The 26,741-nt window shown below is 55.4% G+C and overlaps 1 protein-coding gene across 1 annotated transcript; it reads right to left on the bottom strand.

The window, feature by feature from the left end:
* Positions 1-3,652: 3,652 nt before the first annotated feature.
* On the bottom strand, positions 3,653-25,886 carry TLCD3B (TLC domain containing 3B). Its single transcript, XM_058823092.1, has 7 exons — positions 25,666-25,886; positions 17,574-17,660; positions 15,477-15,693; positions 9,035-9,130; positions 4,622-4,966; positions 4,055-4,476; positions 3,653-3,764 (listed from the first exon to the last, which is right to left on the bottom strand). Exons 1-5 carry the CDS (start codon positions 25,872-25,874, stop codon positions 4,694-4,696), a joined length of 882 nt encoding a protein of 293 aa, XP_058679075.1. The 5' UTR covers positions 25,875-25,886; the 3' UTR covers positions 3,653-3,764; positions 4,055-4,476; positions 4,622-4,693.
* Positions 25,887-26,741: the final 855 nt, after the last annotated feature.

The following is a 26,741-nucleotide window of genomic DNA, read 5'->3' as shown; positions in this document are numbered from 1 at the left end:
GAGCCACCCCAGGGTGTCCCACAGGTGTCCCAGGTTGTCCAAAGCCACCCCAGGGTGTCCCAGGGATGTCCCCAGGGTGTCCCGGGGTGTCCCAAAGCCACCCCAGGGTGTCCCGGGGTGTCCCCAGGGTGTCCCACAGATGTCCCAGAGCCACCCCAGGGTGTCCCATGGATGTCCCACAGGTGTCCCCAGTGTGTCCCAGAGCCACCCCAGGGTGTCCCAGGGTGTCCCGGGGTGTCCCAAAGCCACCCCAGGGTGTCCCAGGGTGTCCCACGGATGTCCCAGAGCCACCCCAGGGTGTCCCATGGATGTCCCACAGATGTCCCAGGGTGTCCCAGAGCCACCCCAGGGTGTCCCACAGATGTCGCCAGGGTGTCCCAGGGTGTCCCACAGATGTCCCAGAGCCACCCCAGGGTGTCCCAAGGCCCTCCAGGCCACCCCAGACACCCACGGATGTCCCACGGATGTCCCAAAGTCACCCCAGGGTGTCCCAGGGATGTCCCAGAGCCACCTCGGGGTGTCCCAGAGCCACCTCAGGGTGTCCCATGAGTGTCCCAAAGCCACCTCGGGGTGTCCCAAAGCCACCCAGGGTGTCCCATGAGTGTCCCAAAGCCACCCAGGGTGTCCCATGGATGTCCCAGAGCCACCTCGGGGTGTCCCAAAGCCACCTCAGGGTGTCCCATGGATGTCCCAGAGCCACCTCGGGGACTCTTCAGGGTGTCCCAAAGCCACCTCGGGGTGTCCCAAAGTTACCCAGGGTGTCCCATGAGTGTCCCAAAGCCACCCAGGGTGTCCCATGGATGTCCCAGAGCCACCTCGGGGTGTCCCAAAGCCACCTCAGGGTGTCCCATGAGTGTCCCAGAGCCACCTCGGGGACTCTTCAGGGTGTCCCAAAGCCACCTCGGGGTGTCCCAGAGATGTCCCCTGCTGTCCCCTCCAGGATGTCCCAGGACCATCGAGGCCACCCCAGGCTGTCCCCTGCCCAAGGGTGGTGTCCCCTGCAGGATGTCCCAGGGCCACCTCAGGGTGTCCCACGGATGTCCCAGAGCCACCCCGGATTGTCCCCGGCGTGTCCCAAAGCCACCGGGACCCTGAGGACACCCCAGGATCCTTCGGGGCGTCCCACGGGTGTCCCGGGGTGTCCCACGGATGTCCCAAAGCCACCCCGAAGTGTCTCCTCCAGGTGTCCCAGGATGTCCCAAAGCCACCCCAGGGCGTCCCATGGATGTCCCAAAGCCACCCCAGGGTGTCCCGGGGTGTCCCACGGATGTCCCAGAGCCACCTCAGGGAGTCCCATGGATGTCCCAGAGCCACCCCAAGGTGTCCCATGGGTGTCCCAAAGCCACCCCAGGGTGTCCGAAGGCCACCCAGGACACCCCAGAGTGTCCCATGAATGTCCCAAAGCCACCCAAGGATGTCCCACGGATGTCCCAAAGCCACCCCAGGGTGTCCCAAGGCCACCCAGGACACCCCAGGGTGTCCCACGGATGTCCCAAAGCCACCCCGAGGTGTCTCCTCCAGGTGTCCCACGGATGTCCCAAAGCCACCTCAGGGCGTCCCATGGATGTCCCAGAGCCACCCCAGGGTGTCCCAGGATGTCCCAAAGCCACCCCAGGGTGTCCCAGGATGTCCCAAAGCCACCCCGGGGTGTCCCATGGGTGTCCCAAAGCCACCCCGGGGTGTCCCATGGGTGTCCCAAAGCCACCCCGGGGTGTCCCATGGGTGTCCCAAAGCCACCCCGGGGTGTCCCATGGATGTCCCAAAGCCACCCCGGGGTGTCCCATGGGTGTCCCAAAGCCACCCCGGGGTGTCCCAAGGCCACCCAGGACACCCCAGGGTGTCCCACGGATGTCCCAAAGCCACCCAAGGATGTCCCACGGGTGTCCCAGGGTGTCCCACAGGTGTCCCAAAGCCACCCCGAGGTGTCTCCTCCAGGTGTCCCACGGATGTCCCAGAGCCACCCCAGGGTGTCCCACGGCCACCCAGGACGCCCCAGACGCCCCGGGTGTCCCCTGGGTGTCCCCTGGGTGTCCCCTGGGTGTCCCGTGGGTGTCCCCCGGGTGTCCCCTGGGTGTCCCCCGGGTGTCCCCCGGGTGTCCCCTGGGTGTCCCCTGGGTGTCCCCTGGGTGTCCCGTGGGTGTCCCCCGGGTGTCCCCTGGGTGTCCCGTGGGTGTCCCCTGGGTGTCCCCCGGGTGTCTCCTGGGTGTCCCCTGGGTGTCCCCTGGGTGTCCCGTGGGTGTCCCATGGGTGTCCCCCGGGTGTCCCCTGGGTGTCCCCTGGGTGTCCCACGGAGGCCCCAAAGCCACCAGGAGCTCCCAGAGCGTCCCCATGGGTGTCCCAGAGCCACCACGGGGTTGTCTCCTCCAGGTTGTCCCAAAGCCACCTCACGGTGTCCCACGGACGCGCCAGAGCCACCCCAGGGTGTCCCAAAGCCACCAGGACCCCTCAGGGTGTCCCCCAGGTGTCCCAGGGTGTCCCAAAGCCACCAGGACCCCTCAGGGTGTCCCCCAGGTGTCCCAGGGTGTCCCAAAGCCACCAGGACCCCTCAGGGTGTCCCCCAGGTGTCCCAGGATGTCCCACGGGTGTCCCGAAGCCACCCCAGGGTGTCCAGGGATGTCCCAGGGTGTCCCAGGGACACCCCAAAGCCACCCCGGAGCCTCCCATGGATGTCCCAGGATGTCCCCTGGATGTCCCAAAGCCACCAGGAGCTCTCAGAGTGTCCCAGAGCCACCCAAGGATGTCCCATGGATGTCCCAGGATGTCCCAAAGCCACCTCAGAGTGTCCCACAGATGTCCCATGGTGTCCCATGGATGTCCCAAAGCCACCTCAGGGTGTCCCATGGATGTCCCAAAGCCACCAGGAGCTCTCAGGGTGTCCCACAGATGTCCCATGGATGTCCCACGGATGTCCCAGAGCCACCCCAGGGTGTCCCATGGGTGTCCCAGGATGTCCCAAAGCCACCTCAGGGTGTCCCCAGGGTGTCCCAAAGCCACCTCAGGGTGTCCCATAGATGTCCCAGAGCCACCCAAGGATGTCCCATGGGTGTCCCAAAGCCACCGCAGGGTGTCCCATGAATGTCCCAAAGCCACCGCAGGGTGTCCCATGGATGTCCCAGGATGTCCCAAAGCCACCTGAGGGTGTCCCATGGATGTCCCAGAGCCACCAGGACCCTCCGTCTCCACCCCATCCCCTCCCCCATCACTCCCGGCTCTTTCCCTCCCCCTCTCCCATCTCCTCCCCAGGATTGTCCCAGGTTGTCCCCTGGTTGTCCCAGGTTCTCCCAGGATTGTCCCAGGTTGTCCCGGTTGTCCCCTGGTTGTCCCAGGTTCTCCCAGGATTGTCCCCAAGATGGTCCCAGGTTGTTCCCAGGTTATCCCAGGTTCTCCCAAGGATCTCCCCAGGTTGCCCCTGGAGAAGAGGAGGAATCTGTGGTGGCCACATCTCAGAGGGGTTTGGAGAAGACAATGGAGGGGTGACCAAGGGGATCCAGACGTGGTTCTGGAGTCTCCAGGGGTCGAGGGACAAGGGGACACCAGAACGGTTCTTCTGGGGGGAGGGGAAGGGGAGGAATTTGTGGTGGCCACATCTCAGGGGGGTTTGAGGACAACAATGGGGACACTCTGGAACAGCTCCTGATGTCGTTATGGGGTCTCTGGGGGGTCACGAACCCATGGAGACCTCAAAAGTTCTTCTGGGGTGAGGGGAACGGTGGGAATTTGTGGTGGCCCCATCTCAGGGGGGTTTGGAGGAGCCCATGCGGGACCTTCCGGAAGGAATCTTGACGCGGTTCTGGGGTCTCTGGGGTGACCCAAACCCACGGAGACCCCAAAAGTTCTGGTGGGATGCCAAGGAGGCGAGAAATTTGTGGTGGCCCCATCTCAGAGGCGTTTGGAGGAGCCAACGTGGGACCTTCTAGAAGGAACCTTGACGTGATTCTGGGGTCTCTGGGGTGACACAAACCCACGGAGACCCCAAAAGTTCTTCTGGGGAGAGGAACGGTGGGAATTTGTGGTGGCCCCATCTCAGAGGGGTTTGGAGGAGCCAACGTGGAACCTTCCGGAAGGAATCTTGACGTGATTCTGGGGTCTCTGGGGTGACACAAACCCACGGAGACCCCAAAAGTTCTGGTGGGATGCCAAGGAGGCGAGAAATTTGTGGTGGCCACATCTCAGGGGGGTTTGAGGACAACAATGGGGACACTCTGGAACAGCTCCTGATGTCGTTATGGGGTCTCTGGGGTGACACAAACCCACGGAGACCTCAAAAGTTCTGGTGGGATGTCAAGGAGGTGAGAAATTTGTGGCGGCCACATCTCAGGGGGGGTTTGGAGGAGCCAACGTGGGACCTTCCGGAAGGAACCTTGACGTGATTCTGGGGTCTCTGGGGTGACCCCAAAAGTTCTGGTGGGATGCCAAGGAGGCGAGAAATTTGTGGCGGCCACATCTCAGAGGGGTTTGGAGGAGCCAACGCGGGACCTTCCGAAGGAATCTTGACGCGGTTCTGGGGTCTCTGGGGTGACACAAACCCACGGAGACCCCAAAAGTTCTTCTGGGGTGAGGGGAACGGTGGGAATTTGTGGTGGCCCCATCTCAGGGGCGTTTGGAGGAGCCAACGCGGGACCTTCCGAAGGAATCTTGACGCGGTTCTGGGGTCTCTGGGGGGTGACCCCAAAAGTTCTCCCGGGTTGTCCCCTCAGGGCGGCCGGGGCTGCGTCCCCGCGGGCCGGAAGAGGCGCCAGGTGCCGCGGCAGATGAGGCCGAACCAGTAGAGCTGGGGCGCGGCCAGGGCGGCGGCGGCGGCGTTGACGGCCGGGGGCAGCGCCCCGGGCACGCTGGGCAGGGCCAGCCCGCGGTGGCGGCCGTAGCGCCAGTACAGGTACGGGAAGAGCAGCACGCGGCAGCCCAGGAACGTCAGCAGCAGCGCCAGCGCGTTCAGCCGGTGCAGCAGCGTGTGCTGCCGCCGGAACTGCGGACACACGGACGGACGCGCGGACGCCGTCAGCCCCGGCGGGGACCACGGGGTCCAAGGGACGCGGGGACGCCGGAACGGTTCTTCCGGAGGGAGGGGAAGGGTGGGAATTTGTGGTGGAAACATCTCGGGGGGGTTTGGAGAAGACAATTGAGGGGTGGGAAATGGGATCCCCATGTCATGATGGGGTCTCTGGGCTGTGAGGACTCCATGGAGACCTCAAAACTTCTTCTGGGGGGAGGGGAAGGGGAGGAATTTGTGGAGGCCACATCTCAGGGGGGTTTGAGGAGAACAGTGGGGACACTCTGGAACAGCTCCTGATGTCGTTATGGGGTCTCTGGGGGGTCACGAACTATTGGAGACCTCGAAAGTTCTTCTGGGGGGGGAGGAAGGGTGGGAATTTGTGGTGGAAACATCTCGGGGGGCTTTGAGGAGAACGATGGGGACAGTCTGGAACAGCTCCTGATGTCGTTATGGGGTCTCTGGGGGGTCACGAACTATTGGAGACCTCGAAAGTTCTTCTGGGGGGGGAGGAAGGGTGGGAATTTGTGGTGGAAACATCTCGGGGGGCTTTGAGGAGAACAGTGGGGACAGTCTGGAACAGCTCCTGATGTCGTTATGGGGTCTCTGGGGGGTCACGAACCCACGGAGACCTCAAAAGTTCTTCTGGGGGCAGGGGAAGGGGAGGAATTCGTGGTGGCCACATCTCAGGGGGGTTTGGAGAAGACAATTGAGGGGTGGGAAATGGGATCCCCAAGTCATTCTGGGGTCTCTGGGCTGTGAGGACTCCATGGAGACCTCTAAAGCTCTTCTGGGATGAGGGGAAGGGGAGGGATTTGTGGTGGCCACATCTCGGGGGGGTTTGGAGAAGACACCTGGGGACCCTCTGGAGAGGACCCGCGGGGCTTTGGGGGGATTTCATTGGGATTTGGGCAATTTGGGGGAATTTTTGGGAATTTCTGTGAAATTCTGGGGATTCCGAGGGGATTTTGGGGGGAATTTTTGGGGATTTTTTTCCTGAAATTTTGAGGGAATTTTGGGGATTTTTTGGGATCTCTTTTGGGGATTTTTTTGGGATTTTTCAGGGATGGTTTGGGAAACTTTGGGGTGAAATTTTTGGGATTTTTGGGGGGATTTGGGGGAATTTTTTGGGATTTTTTTCTGAAATTTTTGGGGCTTTTTGGGGGAATTTTTTGGGATTTTTTTCCTGAAATTTTGAGGGAATTTTGGGGTTTTTTGGGATTTTTTGGGGATTTTTCAGGGATGGTTTGGGAAACTTTGGGGTGAAATTTTTGGGATTTTTGGGGGAATTTTTGGGGATTTTTTCTGAAATTTTTGGGATTTTTGGGGGAATTTTTGGGGATTTTTTTCCTGAAATTTTGAGGGAATTTTGGGATTTTTTGGGGATTTTTCAGGGATGTTTTGGGAAACTTTGGGGTGAAATTTTTGGGATTTTTGGGGGAATTTTTTGGGATTTTTTTTCTGAAATTTTGAGGGAATTTTGGGATTTTTTGGGATCTTTTTGGGATTTTTGGGAGGAATTTGGGCATTTTGGGGAATTTTTTTTCTGATTTTTTTGGGGGGAAATTTTTAGGATTTCTTTGGGATCTTTTCAGATTTTTTAATTATTTGGGGGATTTTTGGGGGGGATTTTTGGGATTTATTTGGGATTTTTGGGGGATTTTGGGGAATTTTTGGGGATTTTTTCCTGAATTTTTTGGGGCTTTTGGGGGAATTTTTTTCGGATTTTGTTTCTGAAATTTTGAGGGAATTTTGGGATTTTTTGGGATTTTTGGAGATTTTTCAGGGATGTTTTGGGAAACTTTGGGGTGAAATTTTGGGGATTTTGGGGGAATTTTTGGGGATTTTTTTCTGAATTTTTTGGGGCTTTTGGAGGATTTTTTGGGATTTTTTTTCCTGAAATTTTGAGGGAATTTGGGGATTTTTTGGGGATTTTTCAGGGATGTTTTAGGAAATTTGGGGTGAAATTTTTGGGGCTTTTTGGGGGAATTTTTTGGGATTTTGTTTCTGAAATTTTGAGGGAATTTTGGGATTTTCTGGCATTTTTTGGGGATTTCTCAGGGATGTTTTGGGAAACTTTGGGTGAAATTTTTGGGATTTTTGGGGGAATTTTTGGGGATTTTTTCTGAATTTTTTGGGATTTTTGGGGGAATTTTTGGGGATTTTTTTTCTGAAATTTTGAGGGAATTTTGGGATTTTTTGGGATCTTTTTGGGATTTTTGGGAGGAATTTGGGCATTTTGGGGAATTTTTTTTTCTGATTTTTTGGGGGGGAAATTTTTAGGATTTCTTTGGGATCTTTTCAGATTTTTTAATTATTTGGGGGATTTTTGGGGGGGATTTTCGGGATTTATTTGGGATTTTTGGGGGAATTTTTGGGGATATTTTTCTGAATTTTTTGGGGCTTTTGGGGGGATTTTTTTGGATTTTGTTTCTGAAATTTTGAGGGAATTTTGGGATTTTTTGGGATTTTTCAGGGATGGTTTGGGAAACTTTGGGGTGAAATTTTTGGGATTTTTGGGGATTTTTTTCTGAAATTTTTGGGGCTTTTGGGGGAATTTTTGGGGATTTTTTTCTGAAATTTTGAGGGAATTTTGGGATTTTTTGGGATTTTTTTGGGATTTCTCAGGAATGTTTTGGGAAACTTTGGGGTGAAATTTTTGGGATTTTTGGGGGAATTTTTGGGGATTTTTTTCTGAAATTTTTGGGGGGATTTTTTGGGATTTTTTGGGATTTTTTTTCTGAAATTTTGAGGGAATTTGGGGATTTTTTGGGGGATCTCTTTTGGGGATTTTTGGGAGGAATTTGGGCATTTTTGGGAATTTTTTTTCTGAATTTTTTGGGGGAAATTTTTAGGATTTCTTTGGGATCTTTTCAGATTTTTTAATTATTTGGGGGATTTTTGGGGGAATTTTTGGGGATTTGTTTCTGAAATTTTGAGGGAATTTTGGGATTTTTTGGGATTTTTTAGGGATTTTTCAGGGATGTTTTGGGAAACTTTGGGGTGAAATTTTTGGGATTTTTGTGGGAATTTTTGGGGATTTTTTTCTGAAATTTTTGGGATTTTTGGGGGGGATTTTTTGGGATTTTTTTCCTGAAATTTTGAGGGAATTTTGGGATTTTTTGGGGATTTTTCAGGGATGGTTTGGGAAACTTTGGGGTGAAATTTTTGGGATTTTTGGGGGAATTTTTTGGGATTTTTTCTGAATTTTTTGGGGGAATTTTTTGGGATTTTTTTTTCTGAAATTTTGAGGGAATTTTGGGATATTTTGGGATTTTTTTGGGGATTTTTGGGAGGAATTTGGGCATTTTGGGGAATTTTTTTTCTGATTTTTTGGGGGGGAAAGTTTTAGGATTTCTTTGGGATCTTTTCAGATTTTTTAATTATTTGGGGGATTTTTGGGGGGGATTTTTGGGATTTATTTGGGATTTTGGGGGATTTTGGGGAATTTTTGGGGATTTTTTCCTGAATTTTTTGGGGCTTTTGGGGGAATTTTTTGGGATTTTGTTTCTGAAATTTTGAGGGAATTTTGGGATTTTTTGGGATTTTTTGGGATTTTTCAGGGATGGTTTGGGAAACTTTGGGGTGAAATTTTTGGGATTTTTGGGGGAATTTTTGGGGATTTTTTTTCTGAATTTTTTGGGTTTTTTTGGGGTGAAATTTTTTCGTGATTTTTTCTTTCCAAAATTTCGAGGGAATTTTGGGGATTTTTTGGGGGAAATTTGGGGGTTTTTTTTTGGAATCTTTTGGGGATTTTGAGGGGATTTTTCCATTTTTTGGCCATTTTTGGTCGTTTTTAATGGGATTTTTGGGTTTTTTTTTTGATTTGGGGACATTTGGGGACATTTGGGGACACTTGGGGACACTTGGGGACATCTCAGCAGGACAGGACCTGGCTCAGGTGGATTTGGGGTGGATTTTGGGTGATTCCGATGGGATTTTCCCATTTTTGGTCGGATTTTTGTCGTTTTTAATGGGATTTTTTGGGGTTTTTTTGATTTGGGGACACTTGGGGACACTTGGGGACACTTGGGGACATCTCACCAGGATGAGGACCTTGCCCAGGCACACGAAGGGCGTGCTCAGCTCGGCCATGAGGAGACAGCCCAGGAAGAAATCGCCCTTGCCCTGGCGCCACAGCTGGGGACAGAAACGGCACAAAAATGTCACCAAATGTCACCAAATGTCACAAAAGTGTCACAAAATGGCACCAAATGTCACCAAATGTCACCAAAATGTCACCAAATGTCACCGAATGGCACCAAATGGCACCAAATGGCACCGAATGGCACCAAATGTCACCAAAATGTCACAAAAGTGTCACAAAATGGCACCAAATGTCACCAAATGTCACCAAATGTCACCAAATGTCACCGAATGGCACCAAATGGCACCAAAGTGTCACCAAATGTCACCAAAATGTCACAAAAATGTCACAAAATGGCACCAAAATGTCACAAAATGTCACAAAAGTGTCACAAAATGGCACCAAATGGCACCAAAATGTCACCAAAATGTCACAAAAATGTCACCAAATGTCACCAAGTGTCACAAAATGTCACTGAATGTCACCAAATGTCACAAAAATGTCACCAAATGTCACCAAATGGCACCAAGTGTCACCAAATGTCAACAAAGTGTCACCAAATGTCACAAAATGTCACAAAAATGTCACAAAATGGCACCAAAATGTCACAAAAATGTCACAAAATGGCACCAAATGTCACCAAAATGTCACCAAATGTCACAAAAGTGTCACAAAATGGCACCAAATGGCACCAAATGTCACCAAAATGTCACCGAATGTCACCAAATGTCACAAAATGTCACAAAATGTCACAAAATGTCACTAAAATGTCACTGAATGTCACCAAATGGCACCAAATGGCACCGAATGTCACCAAATGTCACCAAAATGGCACCAAATGTCACTGAATGGCACTGAATGTCACCAAGTGTCACCAAATGGCACCAAAAGTGTCACCAACCCCCCCCAAAGGTCACCCGAGGTCACCCAGGGTCCCCAAAGTGTCCCCAAAGGTCACCCGGGTGTCCCCAAAGTGTCCCCAAACCCCCAGATGTCACCCAGATGTCCCCAAGCGTCATCCGGGGTCCCCGAGGTGTCCCCAACCCTCCCAAGGTGTCACCCAGGGACCCCAAATGTCACCAAATGTCACCAAAGTGTCCCCGAGGTCCCCGAAGTGTCCCCAGAGTGTTCAGGAGTTCCCAAGGTGTCCCCCAAGGTCACCCGATGTCCCCGACGGCCCCAGATGTCCCCCGGGTGTCCCCCAAGTGTCCCCAAATCCCCAAGGTGTCCCCAAATGTCCCCAAATGTCCCCAAGTGTCCCCAAATCCCCCAGGTGTCCCCAGATGTCACCCAAAGTGTCCCCAAAGTGTCCTCAACACCCCAAAAATGTCCCCAAAGCCCCAAGATTTCCCCCAGTGTCCCCAGATGTCCCCCGGGTGTCCCCAAAGCCCCAAGGTGTCCCCAGATGTCCCCCAATGTCCCCAAGTGTCCCCAAAGCCCCAAAGTGCCCCCAGATGTCACCCAAAGTGTCCCCAAAGTGTCCTCAACACCCCAAAAATGTCCCCAACCCGCCCAAGGTGTCCCCAAGATGTCCCCAGATGTCCCCCGGGTGTCCCCAAAGTGTCCCCAAACCCCCAAAGTGTCCCCAAATGTCACCCAATGTCCCCAAAGTTTCCCCAAGTGTCCCCAAAGCCCCAAGGTGTCCCCAAATGTCACCCAAAGTGTCCCCAAAGTGTCCCCAAACCCCCAAGGTGTCCCCAAATGTCACCCAAAGTGTCCCCAAAGTGTCCCCAAATCCTCAAAGTGTCCCCAAATGTCACCCAATGTCACCCAAAGTGTCCCCAAGGTGTCCCCAAATGTCACCCAGGTGTCCCCAAGGTGTCCCCAAATCCCCAAGGTGTCCCCAGATGTCCCCCAATGTCCCCAAGGTGTCCCCAAGGTGTCCCCAAAGTGTCCCCAAGGTGTCCCCAGATGTCCCCAATGTCCCCAAGTGTCCCCAAATCCCCAAGGTGTCCCCAGATGTCCCCAAATGTCCCCAAGGTGTCCCCAGATGTCCCCAAATGTCCCCAAATGTCCCCAAGTGTCCCCAAAGCCCCAAAGTGTCCCCAAGGTGTCCCCAGATGTCCCCAATGTCCCCAATGTCCCCAACCCCAATTTCCCTTTTCCTTCCCCTTTCTCCGTTCCCACCCCCCCAATTTTCGCCGTTTTCCCCCCGATTTTCTCAAATTTTCCCCCAAATTTTCTCCGAATTTTCTCCCAATTTCCTCCAAATTTTCTCCCATTTTTCTCCAAATTTTCTCCGAATTTTCTCCGAATTTCCTCCCAATTTTCTCCCATTTTTCTCCCAATTTCTCCCAATTTTTTCCAAATTTTCTCCCATTTTTCTCCCAATTTCTCCTCAATTTCCTCCCAATTTCTCCTCATTTTCCTCCCAATTTCTCCTCAATTTTCTCCAAATTTTCTCCCATTTTTCTCCGATTTTCTCCAAAAATTTCTCCGAATTTTCTCCCATTTTTGTCCCAATTTCTCCTCCATTTTCTCCGAATTTTCTCCCATTTTTCTTCCAATTTCTCCTCAATTTTCTCCGAATTTTCTCCCAATTCCCTCCCAATTTTCTCCCAAATTTTCTCTCAATTTCTTCTCAATTTTCTCCAAATTTTCTCCCATTTTTCTCTCAATTTCTCCTCAATTTTCTCCAAATTTTCTCCCAATTTTCTCCCAATTTTCACCAATTTTCTCCAAAATTTTCTCCCAATTTTTGTCCCAATTTCCCCCAAATTCTCTCTCGGTTTTCTCCCAATTTTCCCCAATTTCACCAATTTTTGCCCAATTTTCACGGATTTTCTTCCCATTTTTCTCCCAATTTTTCTCCCAAATTTTCTCCCAATTTCCCCCAAATTCTCTCCCAATTTTCTCCCATTTTTCACTGATTTTCTCCCAATTTTTCTCTCAATTTTTCTCCCAAATTTTCCCCCATTTCCCCCCAATTTTCTCCCAAATTTCTCAGAATTTCCCCCCAATTTTCAACGATTTTCACCAATTTTTTCCCAACTTTCTCCAATTTCCCCCCAAATTTTCTCCCAAATTTTCTCCCAAATTTCCTTCCAATTTTTTTCCCAATTTTCACCAAATTTTCTCTCAATTTTCACCGATTTTCTCCAAAATTTTCTCCCATTTTTCTCCCAATTTCTCCTCAATTTTCTCCGAATTTTCTCCTCGACTTTCTCCCAATTGTCGCCGATTTTCTCCAAAATTTTCTCCAAAATTTTCTCCCAATTTTTGTCCCAATTTCCCCCAAATTCTCTCCTGGTTTTCTTCCAATTTTCCCCAAGTTTCACCAATTTTCTCCCATTTTTCACTGATTTTCTCCCAATTTTTCTCCCAATTTTTCTCCCAAATTTTCCCCCATTTCCCCCCAATTTTCTCCCAAATTTCTCAGAATTTCCCCCCAATTTTCAACGATTTTCACCAATTTTTTCCCAACTTTCTCCAATTTCCCCCCAAATTTTCTCCCAAATTTCCTTCCAATTTTTTTCCCAATTTTCAACAAATTTTCTCCCAATTTTCACCGATTTTCTCCAAAATTTTCGCCCAATTTTCTCCCAATTTTCACCAAATTTTCTTGCAAATTTTATCCTAAATTTTCTTCCAAGTTTTTTCCCAATTTTCACCAAATTTTCTCTCAATTTTCACCGATTTTCTCCAAAATTTTCTCCCAATTTTCTCCCAATTTTCACCAATTTCCTCCCAATTTTCTCCCAATTTCCCCCACAATTTTCTCAAATTTTCTCCCAATTTTTACCGATTTTCACCAATTTTTTCCCAATTTTCTCCAATTTTCCCCCAAATTTTCTCCCAATTTTCTCCCAAGTTTTCTTCCAATTTGTCACCAAATTTTCTCCAAAATTTTCTCCCATTTTTTTCCCAATTTCCCCCAATTTCCTCACAATTTTCTCCAAAATTTTCTCACAATTTTCACCGATTTTCTTGCAAATTTTCTCCCAAATTTTCTTCCAACTTTCTCTGTATTTTCTCCCAATTTTCTCCCAATTTTCATCCAATTTTTGCTCCCAAATTTTTCCCCATTTTCTCCCAATTTTCACCAATTTTCTCGCAAATTTTCTCCCAACTTTCACCAATTTCCTCCCAAATTTCTCCGTACTTTCTCCCAATTTTCTCTGAATTTTCTCACAATTTTCACTGAATTTTCTCACAAATTTTCTCACAAATTTTCTCCCAATTTTCTCCGTATTTTCTCCAAATTTTTCTCCCAATTTTCTCCAGTTTTTTCCCAATTTCCCCCAAATTCTCTCCCAATTTTTCCCCAATTTTCATCCAATTTTTGCTCCCAAATTTTTCCCAATTTTCTCAAATTTTCTCCCAATTTTCCCCCAAATTTTCTCCCAAATTTTCTCCCAAATTTCTCCGTATTTTCTCCCAATTTCTCTGAATTTTCTCACAATTTTCACCGATTTTCTTGCAAATTTTCTCCCAAATTTTCTTCCAACTTTCTCTGTATTTTCTCCCAATTTTCTCCCTATTTTCTCCAAATTTTCTCCCAATTTTCTCCAGTTTTTTCCCAATTTCCCCCAAATTCTCTCCCAATTTTCCCCCAATTTTCATCCAATTTTTGCTCCCAAATTTTTCCCAATTTTCTCAAATTTTCTCCCAACTTTCACCAACTTCCTCCCCAATTTCTCCGTATTTTCTCCCAATTTTCTCTGAATTTTCTCCCAATTTTCTCTGAATTTTCTCCCAATTTTCACTGAATTTTCTCACAAATTTTCTCACAAATTTTCTCCCAATTTTCTCCGTATTTTCTCCAAATTTTTCTCCCAATTTTCTCCAGTTTTTTCCCAATTTCCCCCAAATTCTCTCCCAATTTTTCCCCAATTTTCATCCAATTTTTGCTCCCAAATTTTTCCCAATTTTCTCAAATTTTCTCCCAATTTTCCCCCAAATTTTCTCCCAAATTTTCTCCCAAATTTCTCCGTATTTTCTCCCAATTTCTCTGAATTTTCTCACAATTTTCACCGATTTTCTTGCAAATTTTCTCCCAAATTTTCTTCCAACTTTCTCTGTATTTTCTCCCAATTTTCTCCGTATTTTCTCCAAATTTTCTCCCAATTTTCTCCAGTTTTTTCCCAATTTCCCCCAAATTCTCTCCCAATTTTCCCCCAATTTTCATCCAATTTTTGCTCCCAAATTTTTCCCAATTTTCTCAAATTTTCTCCCAACTTTCACCAATTTCCTCCCAAATTTCTCCGTATTTTCTCCCAATTTTCTCTGAATTTTCTCACAATTTTCACTGAATTTTCGCTGAATTTTCTCCCAAATTTTTCTCCCAATTTTCTCCACTTTTTCCCAATTTCCCCCAAATTCTCTCCCAAATTTTCCCCAATTTTCATCCAATTTTTGCTTCCAAATTTTTCCCAATTTTCTCTGAATTTTCCCACAATTTTCGCTGAATTTTCTCCCAAATTTTCTTCCAACTTTCTCTGTATTTTCTCCCAATTTTCTCCGTATTTTCTCCAAATTTTTCTCCCAATTTTCTCCAGTTTTTTCCCAATTTCCCCCAAATTCTCTCCCAATTTTCTCCCAATTTTCATCCAATTTTTGCTCCCAAATTTTTCCCCATTTTCTCTGAATTTCCTCACAATTTTCACTGAATTTTCTCACAAATTTCCTTCCAATTTCCCCCCAATTTTCCCCGTTTTTCCATTCCCAGCTGTGCCCAGGTAACCCCAAATTCCCATTTTTCACCCAAATTTCACCCAAATTTCACCCAAATTTCGCGGGGTTTTTTGTGCCCACCCCGTCCCAGCCGTGCCCAGGTGTGCCCAGGTAACCCTAAATTCCCATTTTTCACCCAAATTTCACCCAAATCTCGCGGGGTTTTTTGCGCCCATCCCCTCCCAGCCGTGCCCAGCCGTGCCCAGGTGTGCCCAGGTGTGCCCACGTGTGCCCAGGTAACCCCAAATTCCCATTTTTCACCCAAATTTCACCCAAATTTCGCCCAAATTTCGCGGGGTTTTTTGTGCCCACCCCGTCCCAGCCGTGCCCAGGTGTGCCCAGGTGTGCCCAGGTAACCCTATATTCCCAATTTTCACCCAAATTTCGCGGGGTTTTTTGCGCCCGTCCCCTCCCAGGTGTGCCCAGGTGTGCCCAGGTAACCCCAAATTCCCAAATTTCACCCAAATTTCGCCCAAATTTCACCCAAATTTCACCCAAATCTCGCGGGGTATTTTGCGCCCATCCCCTCCCAGCCATGCCCAGGTGTGCCCAGGTGTGCCCAGGTGTGCCCAGGTGTGCCCAGGTAACCCCAAATTCCCAAATTTCACCCAAATTTCACCCAAATTTCGCGGGGTTTTTTGCGCCCATCCCCTCCCAGCCGTGCCCAGGTGTGCCCAGGTGTGCCCAGGTGTGCCCGGGTGTGCCCGGGCGTGCCCGCTGACTCACGGTGGCCACGGGGAAGCAGACCAGCACCATGGCCAGGTGGTGCAGCACCATCAGCAGCTCCTGGCGCACGAAGGCGGCGGCGGCGCCGGGCGGGGCCGGGGCGCCGGGGCCGTGACCTTTGACCTGGGCGCGGCACAGGTGGCACAGGTACATGGCGTACACGTCATACACGAAGTAGGGCACGGCGAACGAGGGGTACGCCCACGCCAGCCAGTGCCTAAAGGGGGGGCACAGGTGAGACGGGCGGGGGACAGGTGAGATACAAAAAAAACACCCAAAAAAAAGCGAAAAAACCCCCAAGATTTTACCCCGAAATTCGCCCGATTGGCCCCAAAAATCGGCGAAATTCACCTAAAAATTCACTGAACGGAATTCACGGGATTGGTGACGGCGAGGGACGGGTGTGCCCAGGTGTGCCCAGGTGTGCCCAGGTGTGCCCAGGTGTGCCCTTGGTGACACAGGACTGTTCTGGTTTAGTCACAGGTGTGCCCAGGTGTGCCCAGGTGTGCCCAGGTGTGCCCTGAGGAGGCGCGAGGTGAGCCCCAGAAAGGCACAGCTGTGCCCAGGTGTGCGCAGGGGTGTGCCAGGTACCCCCAGGTGTGCCCAGGTGTGCCCAAATGTGTCTCAGATGTATCCCAGGTATCCCCATGTGAGCCCAGGTGGGCACAGGTGTGTCACAGGTGTGCCCAGGTACCCCCAGGTGTGTCACAGGTGTGCCCAAATGTATCTCAGATGCATCCCAGGTACCCCCAGGTGCGCCCAGGTGTGCCCAGGTACCCCCAGGTGTGTCACAGGTGTGCCCAGGTGTGCCCAAATGTCACCTAATGTATCCCAGGTGTGCCCAGGTGTGCCACAGACTGCCCAAGATGTGCCCCACATATGCCCAGGTGTGTCCCAGGTGTGCCCAGGTCTATCCCAGATGTGCCCAGGTGTGGCCCAGGTGTGCCCAGGTGTGCCCAGGTGTGCCCAGGTGTGCCCAAGATGTGCCTCGGGTACCTCCAGGTGTGCCCAGGTGTGTCCCAGGTACTCCCAGGTATCCCCCAGATGTGTCCAAATGTCACCTAAAGTAACCCAGGTGTGCCCCAGGTGTGCCCTGATACTCCCAGGTGTGCCCAGGTGTGCCCAAGATGCTCCCAGATACATCCCATGTATGCCCAGGTGTGCCCCAGGTGTGCCCAGGTGTGCTCTGAATGTGCCCAGGTGTGCCCAGGTGTGTCTCAGGTGTATCCCAGGTGTGCCCCATGGATGCCCAGGTGTGCCCAGGTGTGTCTCAGGTGTATCCCAGGTGTGCCCAGGTGTGCCCAGGTGTGTCTCAGGTGTATCCCAGGTGTGCCCAAATGCCACCTAATGTATCCCAGGTGTGTCCCGTGTAAGCCCAGCTGTGCCCAGGTGTATCCCAGGTGTGCCCCAGCTGTGCCCAGGTGTGCCCAGGTGTGTCTCAAGTGTGCCCAGGTGTGCCCAGGTGTGCTCTAAATGTGCCCAGGTGTGCCCAGGTGTATCCCAGGTGTGCCCAGGTGTGCTCTAAATGTGCCCAGGTGTGCCCCAGGTGTCCCCAGGTGTGTGTCACCCCCTAGGTGTGTCCCTATGTCCCCCCAGGTGTTGCCAGGTGTGTGTCCTCCCCCCAGGTGTCCCCCCAGGTGTCCCCAGGTGTGTCCCCCCCCCTAGGTGTGTCCCCGTGTCCCCCCAGGTGTCCCCAGGTGTCCCCAGGTGTCCCCAGGTGTGTCCCCGTGTCCCCCCATGTCCCCCCAGGTGTGTCCCCGTGTCCCCAGGTGTGTCCCCGTGTCCCCAGGTGTGTCCCCAGGTGTCCCCAGGTGTGTCCCCGTGTCCCCCCAGGTGTGTCCCCAGGTGTGTCCCCAGGTGTCCCCAGGTGTGTCCCCAGGTGTGTCCCCCCATGTCCCCCAGGTGTGTCCCCAGGTGTGTCCCCAGGTGTCCCCAGGTGTGTCCCCGTGTCCCCCCATGTCCCCCAGGTGTGTCCCCAGGTGTGTCCCCAGGTGTCCCCAGGTGTGTCCCCGTGTCCCCCCAGGTGTCCCCAGGTGTGTCCCCAGGTGTCCCCAGGTGTGTCCCCGTGTCCCCCCATGTCCCCCAGGTGTCCCTCACCTGTCGTCGATGACGTTGCGCTGGCAGGAGCTGGAGATGATCAGCCCGGCCGTGGAGGCCATGACGGCCTGGACCGAGGACACCAACCTGGGACAGCGGGGACACACAGGTGACACAGGTGTGACACAGGTGTGACACGGGTGTGACACGGGTGTGACACAGGTGTGACACGGGTGTGACACGGGTGTGACACGGGTGTGACACAGGGGACACGGGTGGGACACACAGGTGACACAGGTGTGACACAGTGACACACAGGGTGACAGGTGTGACACACAGTGACACAGGTGACACAGGTGACACAGGGGACACAGGGGACACGGGGGACACAGGTGTGACACAGTGACACACAGGGTGACAGGTGTGACACACACAGGTGACACAGGTGACACAGGTGTGACACAGGTGTGACACAGTGACACACAGGGGACACACCGGGGACACGGGAATGACACAGGTGTGACACACAGGTGACACACAGGTGTGACACAGGTGAGACAGGTGACACAGTGACACACAGGGTGACAGGTGTGACACACAGGTGACACAGGGTGACACAGGGTGACACAGGGTGACACACAGGTGACACAGTGACACAGGTGTGACACAGGTGACACAGGTGACATAGGTGACACACAGGGTGACAGGTGTGACACACAGGTGACACAGGGGCACAGTGACACACAGGTGACACACAGGGTGACAGGTGTGACACAGGTGTGACACACAGGTGACACACAGGTGACACAGGGACACACAGGGTGACAGGTGTGACACAGGTGTGACACACAGCTGACACAGGGTGACACAGGGGTGACACAGGGACACAGTGACACACAGGTGACACAGGGTGACACAGGGTGACACAGGTGTGACACAGGGGTGACACAGGGGTGACACACAGGTGACACACAGGTGACACAGGGACACAGTGACACACAGGGTGACAGGTGTGACACACAGGTGACACAGGGTGACACAGGTGACACATCACCGCCTGCACCGAGGACACCAGCCTGGGGACAGGGACAGAGAGGTGACACAGGAGTGACATGGCAGGGTGACACAGGGCACACAGGAGTGACACAGGGTGTGACACACAGGTGACACAGGGACACAGTGACACACAGTGACACACAGGTGACACACAGGTGACACACAGGTGACACAGGGGTGACACAGGTGACACATCACCGCCTGCACCGAGGACACCAGCCTGGGGACACACAGGTGACACAGGGGTGAAACAGGGTGACACAGGTGACACAGGGGTGACACAGGGGTGACACAGGGGTGACACAGGGGTGACACAGGGGTGACACAGGGACACGGGGGTGACACAGGTGACACAGGGACATCAGAAACACAGGGACACAGGGCACAGAGGGTGACACAGGGTGACACAGGGTGACACGAGGGACATCAGGGTGACATAGAGTGACACAGGGGTGACACAGGGTGACACAGGTGACACAGGTGACACAGGTGACACAGGGGTGACACAGGGACACCAGAAACACAGGGTGACACAGAGGTGACACAGGGGTGACACAGGTGACACAGGGGTGACACAGGGTGACACAGGGGTGACACAGGGCACAGAGGGTGACACAGGGGTGACACAGGGGTGACACAGGGGTGACACAGGTGACACAGGTGACACAGGGGTGACACAGGGACACAGGGCACAGAGGGTGACACAGGGGTGACACAGGGTGACACAGGGTGACACAGGGGTGACACAGGGACATCAGAAACACAGGGTGACACAGGGGTGACACAGGGGTGACACAGGGGTGACACAGGGGTGACACGGGGACAGCGAGGACACATCAGCACCCGCACCGAGAGCACCCGCCTGGGGACAGCAGGGGTGACACACGGTGACACGGGGGACACAGGAGTGACAAAGGGGACACCGTGGGACACGAGGGACATCAGGGTGACACAGGGTGACAGAGGGTGACACAGCAGGGACACAGGGTGACACGGTGACACAGGGTGACAGGGACACAGGGTGACACGGTGACACAGGTGACACGGTGACACAGGGTGACACAGGTGACACGGTGACACAGGGTGACAGGGACACAGGGTGACACAGCAGGGACACAGGGTGACACGGTGACACAGGTGACACGGTGACACAGGGTGACAGGGACACAGGGTGACACAGCAGGGACACAGGGTGACAGGGACACAGGTGACACGGTGACACAGGGTGACAGGGACACAGGGTGACACGGTGACACAGGGTGACACGGTGACACAGGGTGACAGGGACACAGGGTGACAGGGACACAGGGTGACACGGTGACACAGGTGACACGGTGACACATCACTGCCCGCACCGGGGACACCGACGTGAGGGGACATCAGGGGTGACAAGGACGTGACACGGGGGACACCAGGGACACCAGGGATGACACAGGGGGACAGAGGAGGTGACACAGGGGGACAGAGGAGGTGACACAGGGGGACAGAGGAGGTGACACATCACCGGGACAGCAGCCTGGGGACAGAGTGACAGCAGGGGTGACACAGGGGACACATCCCTGCCTGCACTGGGGACAGCAGCCTGGGGACAGGGGGACAGCAGGTGACACAGGGTGACACAGGGGTGACACAGGGTGACACAGGGTGACACGGGGACATCAGGAGTGACACAGGGTGACACAGGGGTGACACAGGGTGACACGGGGACATCAGAGGACACAGGGGTGACACAGGGTGACACAGGGGTGACACGGGGACATCAGGGACACCAGGGGACAGCAGAGTCATGAGCTCCTTATTTGGGTCACAGAATATTCATGAGCTCGTCATTTGGCTCACAGAACATTCATGAGCTCATTATTTGGCTCACAGAATATTCATGAGCTCATTATTTGGCTCACAGAATATTAACGAGCTCGTTATTTGGCTCACAGAATATTAATGAGCTCGTAATTTGGCTCACAGAATATTCATGAGCTCGTTATTTGGCTCACAGAATATTAATGAGCTCCTTATTTGGCGCACAGAATATTCATGAGCTCATTATTTGGCTCACAGAATATTAACGAGCTCGTTATTTGGCTCACAGAATATTCATGAGCTCGTAATTTGGGTCACAGAATATTCATGAGCTCGTCATTTGGCTCACAGAATATTCATGAGCTCATTATTTGGCTCACAGAATATTCATGAGCTCGTCATTTTGCTCACAGAATATTCATGGGCTCATTATTTGGCTCACAGAATATTAACGACCTCGTAATTTGGCTCACAGAATATTAATGAGCTCGTTATTTGGGTCACAGAATATTCATGAGCTCGTTATTTGGCTCACAGAACATTAATGAGCTCATTATTTGGCTCACAGAATATTAATGAGCTCGTAATTTGGCTCACAGAATATTAATGAGCTCATTATTTGGCTCACAGAATATTCATGAGCTCGTCATTTGGCTCACGTGGGGACATCAGGGGGACACGGGGACAATGGGGACAATGGGGACACAGAGGGGACACAGACGGGACACAGAAGGGACACAGAGGGGACAATGGGGACACGGGGACATGGAGGATGTGGGGGGACAATGGGGACAGGGGGACACAGGGTGACACCGGGGGATGTGGCACAGAGGGGACACGGGGACAATGGGGACAATGGGGACACAGAGGGGACACAGAGGGGACACAGAGGGGACACAGGGGACGTGGGGATGGAGGACACAGGGACATGGGGACACAGGGGGACCGGGGGGACACAGGGGTGACACAGGGGACACAGAAGGGACACGGGGACAGGGGGACATCAGGGGGACACGGGGACAATGGGGACAATGGGGACACAGAAGGGACACGGGGACAATGGGGACACAGAGGGGACATGGAGGATGTGGGGGGACAATGGGGCCAGGGGGACACAGGGTGACAAGGGGACAGCAGTGACACTGGGGGATGTGACACGGAGGGGACTCGGGGACAACGGGGACACAGAGGGGACACAGAGGGGACACGGAGGGGACACAGAGGGGACACAGAGGGGACACAGAGGGGACACAGAGACACAGGGACAGGGGTGACACAGGGACACGGGGACAGGGGTGACACAGGGACACGGACATGGGGACAGGGGGACGTGGGGACAGCAGTGACACGGGGGATGTGACACAGAGGGGACACGGGGACACGGGGACGCAGAGGGGACACAGGGACATGGGGACATCAGGGACGTGAGGTGACACAGAGGGACAGCAGTGACACAGGGATGTGACACAGGGGGACACAGAGGGGACACAGAGGGGACAGGGGGACATGGGGACAATGGGGACATGGAGGGGACACAGGAGGGACACAGGGACACGGGGACAGGGGGACATCAGAGATGTGGGGGGACACAGGGGGGACACAGGGACACAGGGACACGGGGGGACACAGGGACAGGGGGATGTGGGGACAGCAGCGACACTGGGGGATGTGACACGGAGGGGACACGGAGGGGACACGGGGACAACGGGGACAGGGGACACAGGGGTGACACGGAGGGGACACGGAGGGGACACAGGGGGGACATGGAGGGGACACGGGGACAATGGGGACAGGGGTGACACAGGGTTGACACAGGGGGGACACAGGGGGGACACAGGGGGGACACGGGGACAATGGGGACATGGGGACACAGGGGTGACACGGAGAGGACACAGGGGGGACACGGGGACAATGGGGACATGGGGACACAGGGGTGACACAGGGGTGACACAGGGGGGACACAGGGGGGACAGGGAGGGGACATGGGGACAATGGGACAATGGGGACAGGGGTGACACAGGGGTGACAGGGGATGTGGGGACAGCGGTGACACTGGGGGACACGGAGGGGACACAGAAGGGACATGGGGACAGGGGACACAGAGGGGACACAGGGACACGGGGACACGGGCACAATGGGGACAGGGGTGACACAGGGACACGGGGACATGGAGGGGACAGGGGTGACACAGGGGTGACACAGGGGTGACACAGGAACGGGGGTGACGCGGGGACCGTGGGGACAAGGGGACATCAGGGATGTGGGGTGACACAGGGGACACGGGGGGGACACAGGGGGACACAGGGACATCAGGGACATCAGGGATGTGGGGGGACACAGAGGGGACACAGGTGACACACGAGTGACACACAGGGGACAGGCGGGTGGCACGGCGGGGGCTGGGCCCGAGGGTGACACTGATGGCACACAGGCGGCACGCTGGTGACACGGGTGACACGGGTGACACACGGGTGGCACTGATGACCCGCTGGTGACATGGGTGACACACGGGTGGCACACGGGTGACACTGATGACACACAGGTGACACACAGGTGACACGCTGGTGACACATGGGTGGCACACGGGTGACACTGATGACACACGGGTGACACGCTGGTGACACGCTGGTGACACGGGTGACACACGGGTGACACTGATGACACACAGGTGACACACAGGTGACACGCTGGTGACACATGGGTGGCACACGGGTGACACTGATGACACACAGGTGACACGCTGGTGACACGCTGGTGACACTGATGACATGGGTGGCACATGGGTGACACTGATGACACACAGGTGACACGCTGGTGACACGCTGGTGACATGCTGGTGACACGGGTGACACTGATGACACACAGGTGACACGCTGGTGACACGCTGGTGACACGCTGGGGACTGGGCCGGTGCTGACGTCCCTAAGCCGTGTCCCCGTGTCACCGGCTAATCCTGCCCTGCCCCCCCCGGATTGTCACCGAGTGTCCCCAACGGCCCCGGATTGTCACCAACCCCCCCGGATTGTCACCGAGTGTCCCCAACCCCCCCGGATTGTCACCAACCCCCCCGGATTGTCCCTGTCCTGTCCCTGATCCCCTCCGGATTGTCCCCAATCCCCCCCTGCAGTGTCACCAATCCCAGATTGTCCCCAAGCCCGGATTGTCCCCAAACTCGGATCGTCCCCAACCCCCCCGGCCTGGCCTTGTCACTGTCACTGTCCCCGACCCCCCCCGGCCGGGCCACCACCGGCCTGGATGTGGCCCTGTCCCCTCCCTGTCCCCTCCCTGTCCCCTCCCTGGCCTGGTGCCACCCATCCCGGTCCCTGCAGTGTCCCCAGCCCTGTCCCAGCCCTGTCCCCTCCTTGTCCCCTCCTTGTCCCCAACCCTGTCCCCTCCTTGTCCCCATCCCTGTCCCCTCCATGTCCCCATCCCTGTCCCCACAGTGTCCCCATCCCTGTCCCCAGCCCTGGCCTGGTGCCACCCATCCCGGTCCCTGCAGTGTCCCCAGCCCTGTCCCGTCCCTGTCCCTGCCACCATCACGGTGTCACCTGCCCCTCCCTGTCCCCTCCCTGTCCCTTCCTTGTCCCCATCCCTGTCCCCACAGTGTCCCCTCCCTGTCCCCTCCCTGGCCTGGTGCCACCCATCCCGGTCCCTGCAGTGTCCCCAGCCCTGTCCCGTCCCTGTCCCCTCCTTGTCCCCTCCTTGTCCCCAGCCCTGTCCCTGTCACGCTCACAGTGTCACCTCCTGCCCTGTCCCATCCCTGTCCCTGCCCAGGGCCACCTCCAGCCTTGGCCTTGTCCTGTCCCCTCCCTGTCCCCTCCGTGTCCCCAGCCCTGGCCCAGTGCCACCCACCCCTGTCCCTGCAGTGTCCCCTTCCCTGTCCCCTCCCTGTCCCCTCCCTGCTCCTGTCACCGTCACAGCGTCACCTCCTGCCCTGTCCCACCCCTGTCCCTGCAGTGTCCCCTTCCCTGTCCCCACAGTGTCCCCAACCCTGTCCCCACAGTGTCCCCATCCCTGTCCCCACAGTGTCCCCATCCCTGTCCCTGCAGTGTCCCCAACCCTGTCCCCACAGTGTCCCCATCCCTGTCCCCACAGTGTCCCCATCTCTGTCCCCTCCATGTCCCCAACCCTGTCCCCACAGTGTCCCCAACCCTGTCCCCACAGTGTCCCCAGCCCTGTCCCCACAGTGTCCCCATCTCTGTCCCCTCCATGTCTCCATCCCTGTCCCCTCCATGTCCCCAGCCCTGTCCCCACAGTGTCCCCAGCCCTGTCCCCTCCCTGGCCTGGTGCCACCCGTGCTGGTCCCTGCAGTGTCCTCAGCCCTGTCCCGTCCCTGTCCCTGTCACCCTCACGGTGTCACCTGCCCCTCCCTGTCCCCTCCCTGGCCTGGTGCCACCCATCCCTGTCCCCATCCCTGTCCCTGCAGTGTCCCCATCTCTGTCCCTTTCCTGCCCCCTCCTTGTCCCCACAGTGTCCCCAGTCCAGTCCCTGCAGTGTCCCCATGCCTGTCCCAGTGCCACCCATCCCGGTCCCTGCAGTGTCCCCATCCCTGTCCCAGTGCCACCCATCCCGGTCCCTGCAGTGTCCCCATCCCTGTCCCAGTGCCACCCATCCCGGTCCCTGCAGTGTCCCCATCCCTGTCCCCTCCATCCCTCTCCCTGTCCCATCCCTGTCCCCTCCTTGTCCCCTCCATGTCCCCATCCCCCTCTCTGTCCCCTCCCTGTCCTCTTGGTGTCACCCGGCGGCCATCACCGTGTCCCCATCCCCGTCCCTGTCCCCATTGTCCCCCTGGCTGTCCCCTGTCCCCACCCCTGTCCCCATCCCCATTATCCTCTCCCTGTCCCCGCGGTGTCACCTGGCGGCCAGCACCGTGTCCGTGTCCCCATTGTCCCCATTGTCCCCCCGCTGTCCCCGCGGTGTCACCCGGCGGCCATCACCGTGTCCCCATCCCCGTCCCTGTCCCCATTGTCCCCCTGGCTGTCCCCTGTCCCCACCCCTGTCCCCATCCCCATTATCCTCTCCCTGTCCCCGCGGTGTCACCTGGCGGCCAGCACCGTGTCCGTGTCCCCATTGTCCCCATTGTCCCCCCGCTGTCCCCGCGGTGTCACCTGGCGGCCAGCACCGTGTCCCCATCCCCGTCCCTGTCCCCATTGTCCCCCTGGCTGTCCCCTGTCCCTGTCCCTGTCCCCATTGTCCCCACTGTCCCCCCGCTGTCCCCGCGGTGTCACCTGGCGGCCAGCACCGTGTCCGTGTCCCCATTGTCCCCATTGTCCCCCCGCTGTCCCCGCGGTGTCACCTGGCGGCCAGCACGGTGGCGCGGCTCTGGGGACAGCCGGCGATGGCGGCCAGGCCGCGGCGGGCCAGCACGAAGAGCCCCGGGAAGAAGACGAGCCCCGGCACGCAGAGCAGCCCCGCCGCCAGCCCCGGCGACACCGGCGACACCGGCCCCGGCGACAGCGGCGACAGCGGCGACAGCGGCCCCGGCGACACCGCGGCGCCGGGCATGGCCGGGAGGGCGGGGCCTGCCGGGGGGGCGGGGCTTTCTCAGGGGGGATGGGCGGGCTGGGGACAGCGCGGGGACAGCGCGGGGACAGCGCGGGGACAGCGCCGGGGACGGAGGGGACAGCGCGGGGACAGCGGGGACAGCGGGCATGGCCGGAGGGGGCGGGGCCACGGGGACACCGGGAATGGACAGGGGGGCGGGGCTTTGGGGGGGCGTGGCTCAGGGATTGGGGCGGGGCCACGGGCGCTGCGGGGACACCGGGAATGGGCGTGGTTTGGGGGCGTGGCTTGGGGAATTAGGGGCGTGGCCAAGGGGCCGCGGAGACCCCGGGAAGGACGGGACGGGGCTTGGGGAGTGGCGGGGATTAGGGGCGGGGCTTAGGGGATTAGGGGCGGGGATTAGGGGCGGGGACAAAGGGGACACCGGGAATGGACGGGGGCGGGGCTTAGGGGGGCGGGGTTTGGGGGTTAGGGGCGTGGTTAAGGGACACAGCGAAGCATAACGGGAATGAACGGAGGGGGCGGGGCTGGGGGTTATGGCCGGAGGGGGCGGGGCCACGGGCACCGCGGGGCCACCGGGAATGGACAGGGCGGGGCTTGGGAGGGCGGGGCTTAGTGGGTGAGGGGCGTGGCTAAGGGACACCGGGAAGGCTAAGGGGAATTAATGGAGGGGGCGGGGCTTAGGGGCTTAGGGGCGTGGCCAATGGGACACAGAGAGGGATACCGTGATTGGATGGAGGGGCTGGGGCTCGTGGAGGGGCGGGGCTCGCAGGGATTTAGGGGCGTGGCAAAGGGGAAGAGTCAGCAGCAGGACTTAGGGAATAAATTGAGGCGGCAGCGCTTAGGGAGAGGGCGTGGTTTAAATAAGGG

The sequence above is a fragment of the Ammospiza caudacuta genome, chromosome 37 (assembly GCF_027887145.1).
Source record: "Ammospiza caudacuta isolate bAmmCau1 chromosome 37, bAmmCau1.pri, whole genome shotgun sequence".
NCBI lineage: Eukaryota > Metazoa > Chordata > Aves > Passeriformes > Passerellidae > Ammospiza > Ammospiza caudacuta.
This window is presented reverse-complemented; position numbering and strand designations above follow the sequence as displayed.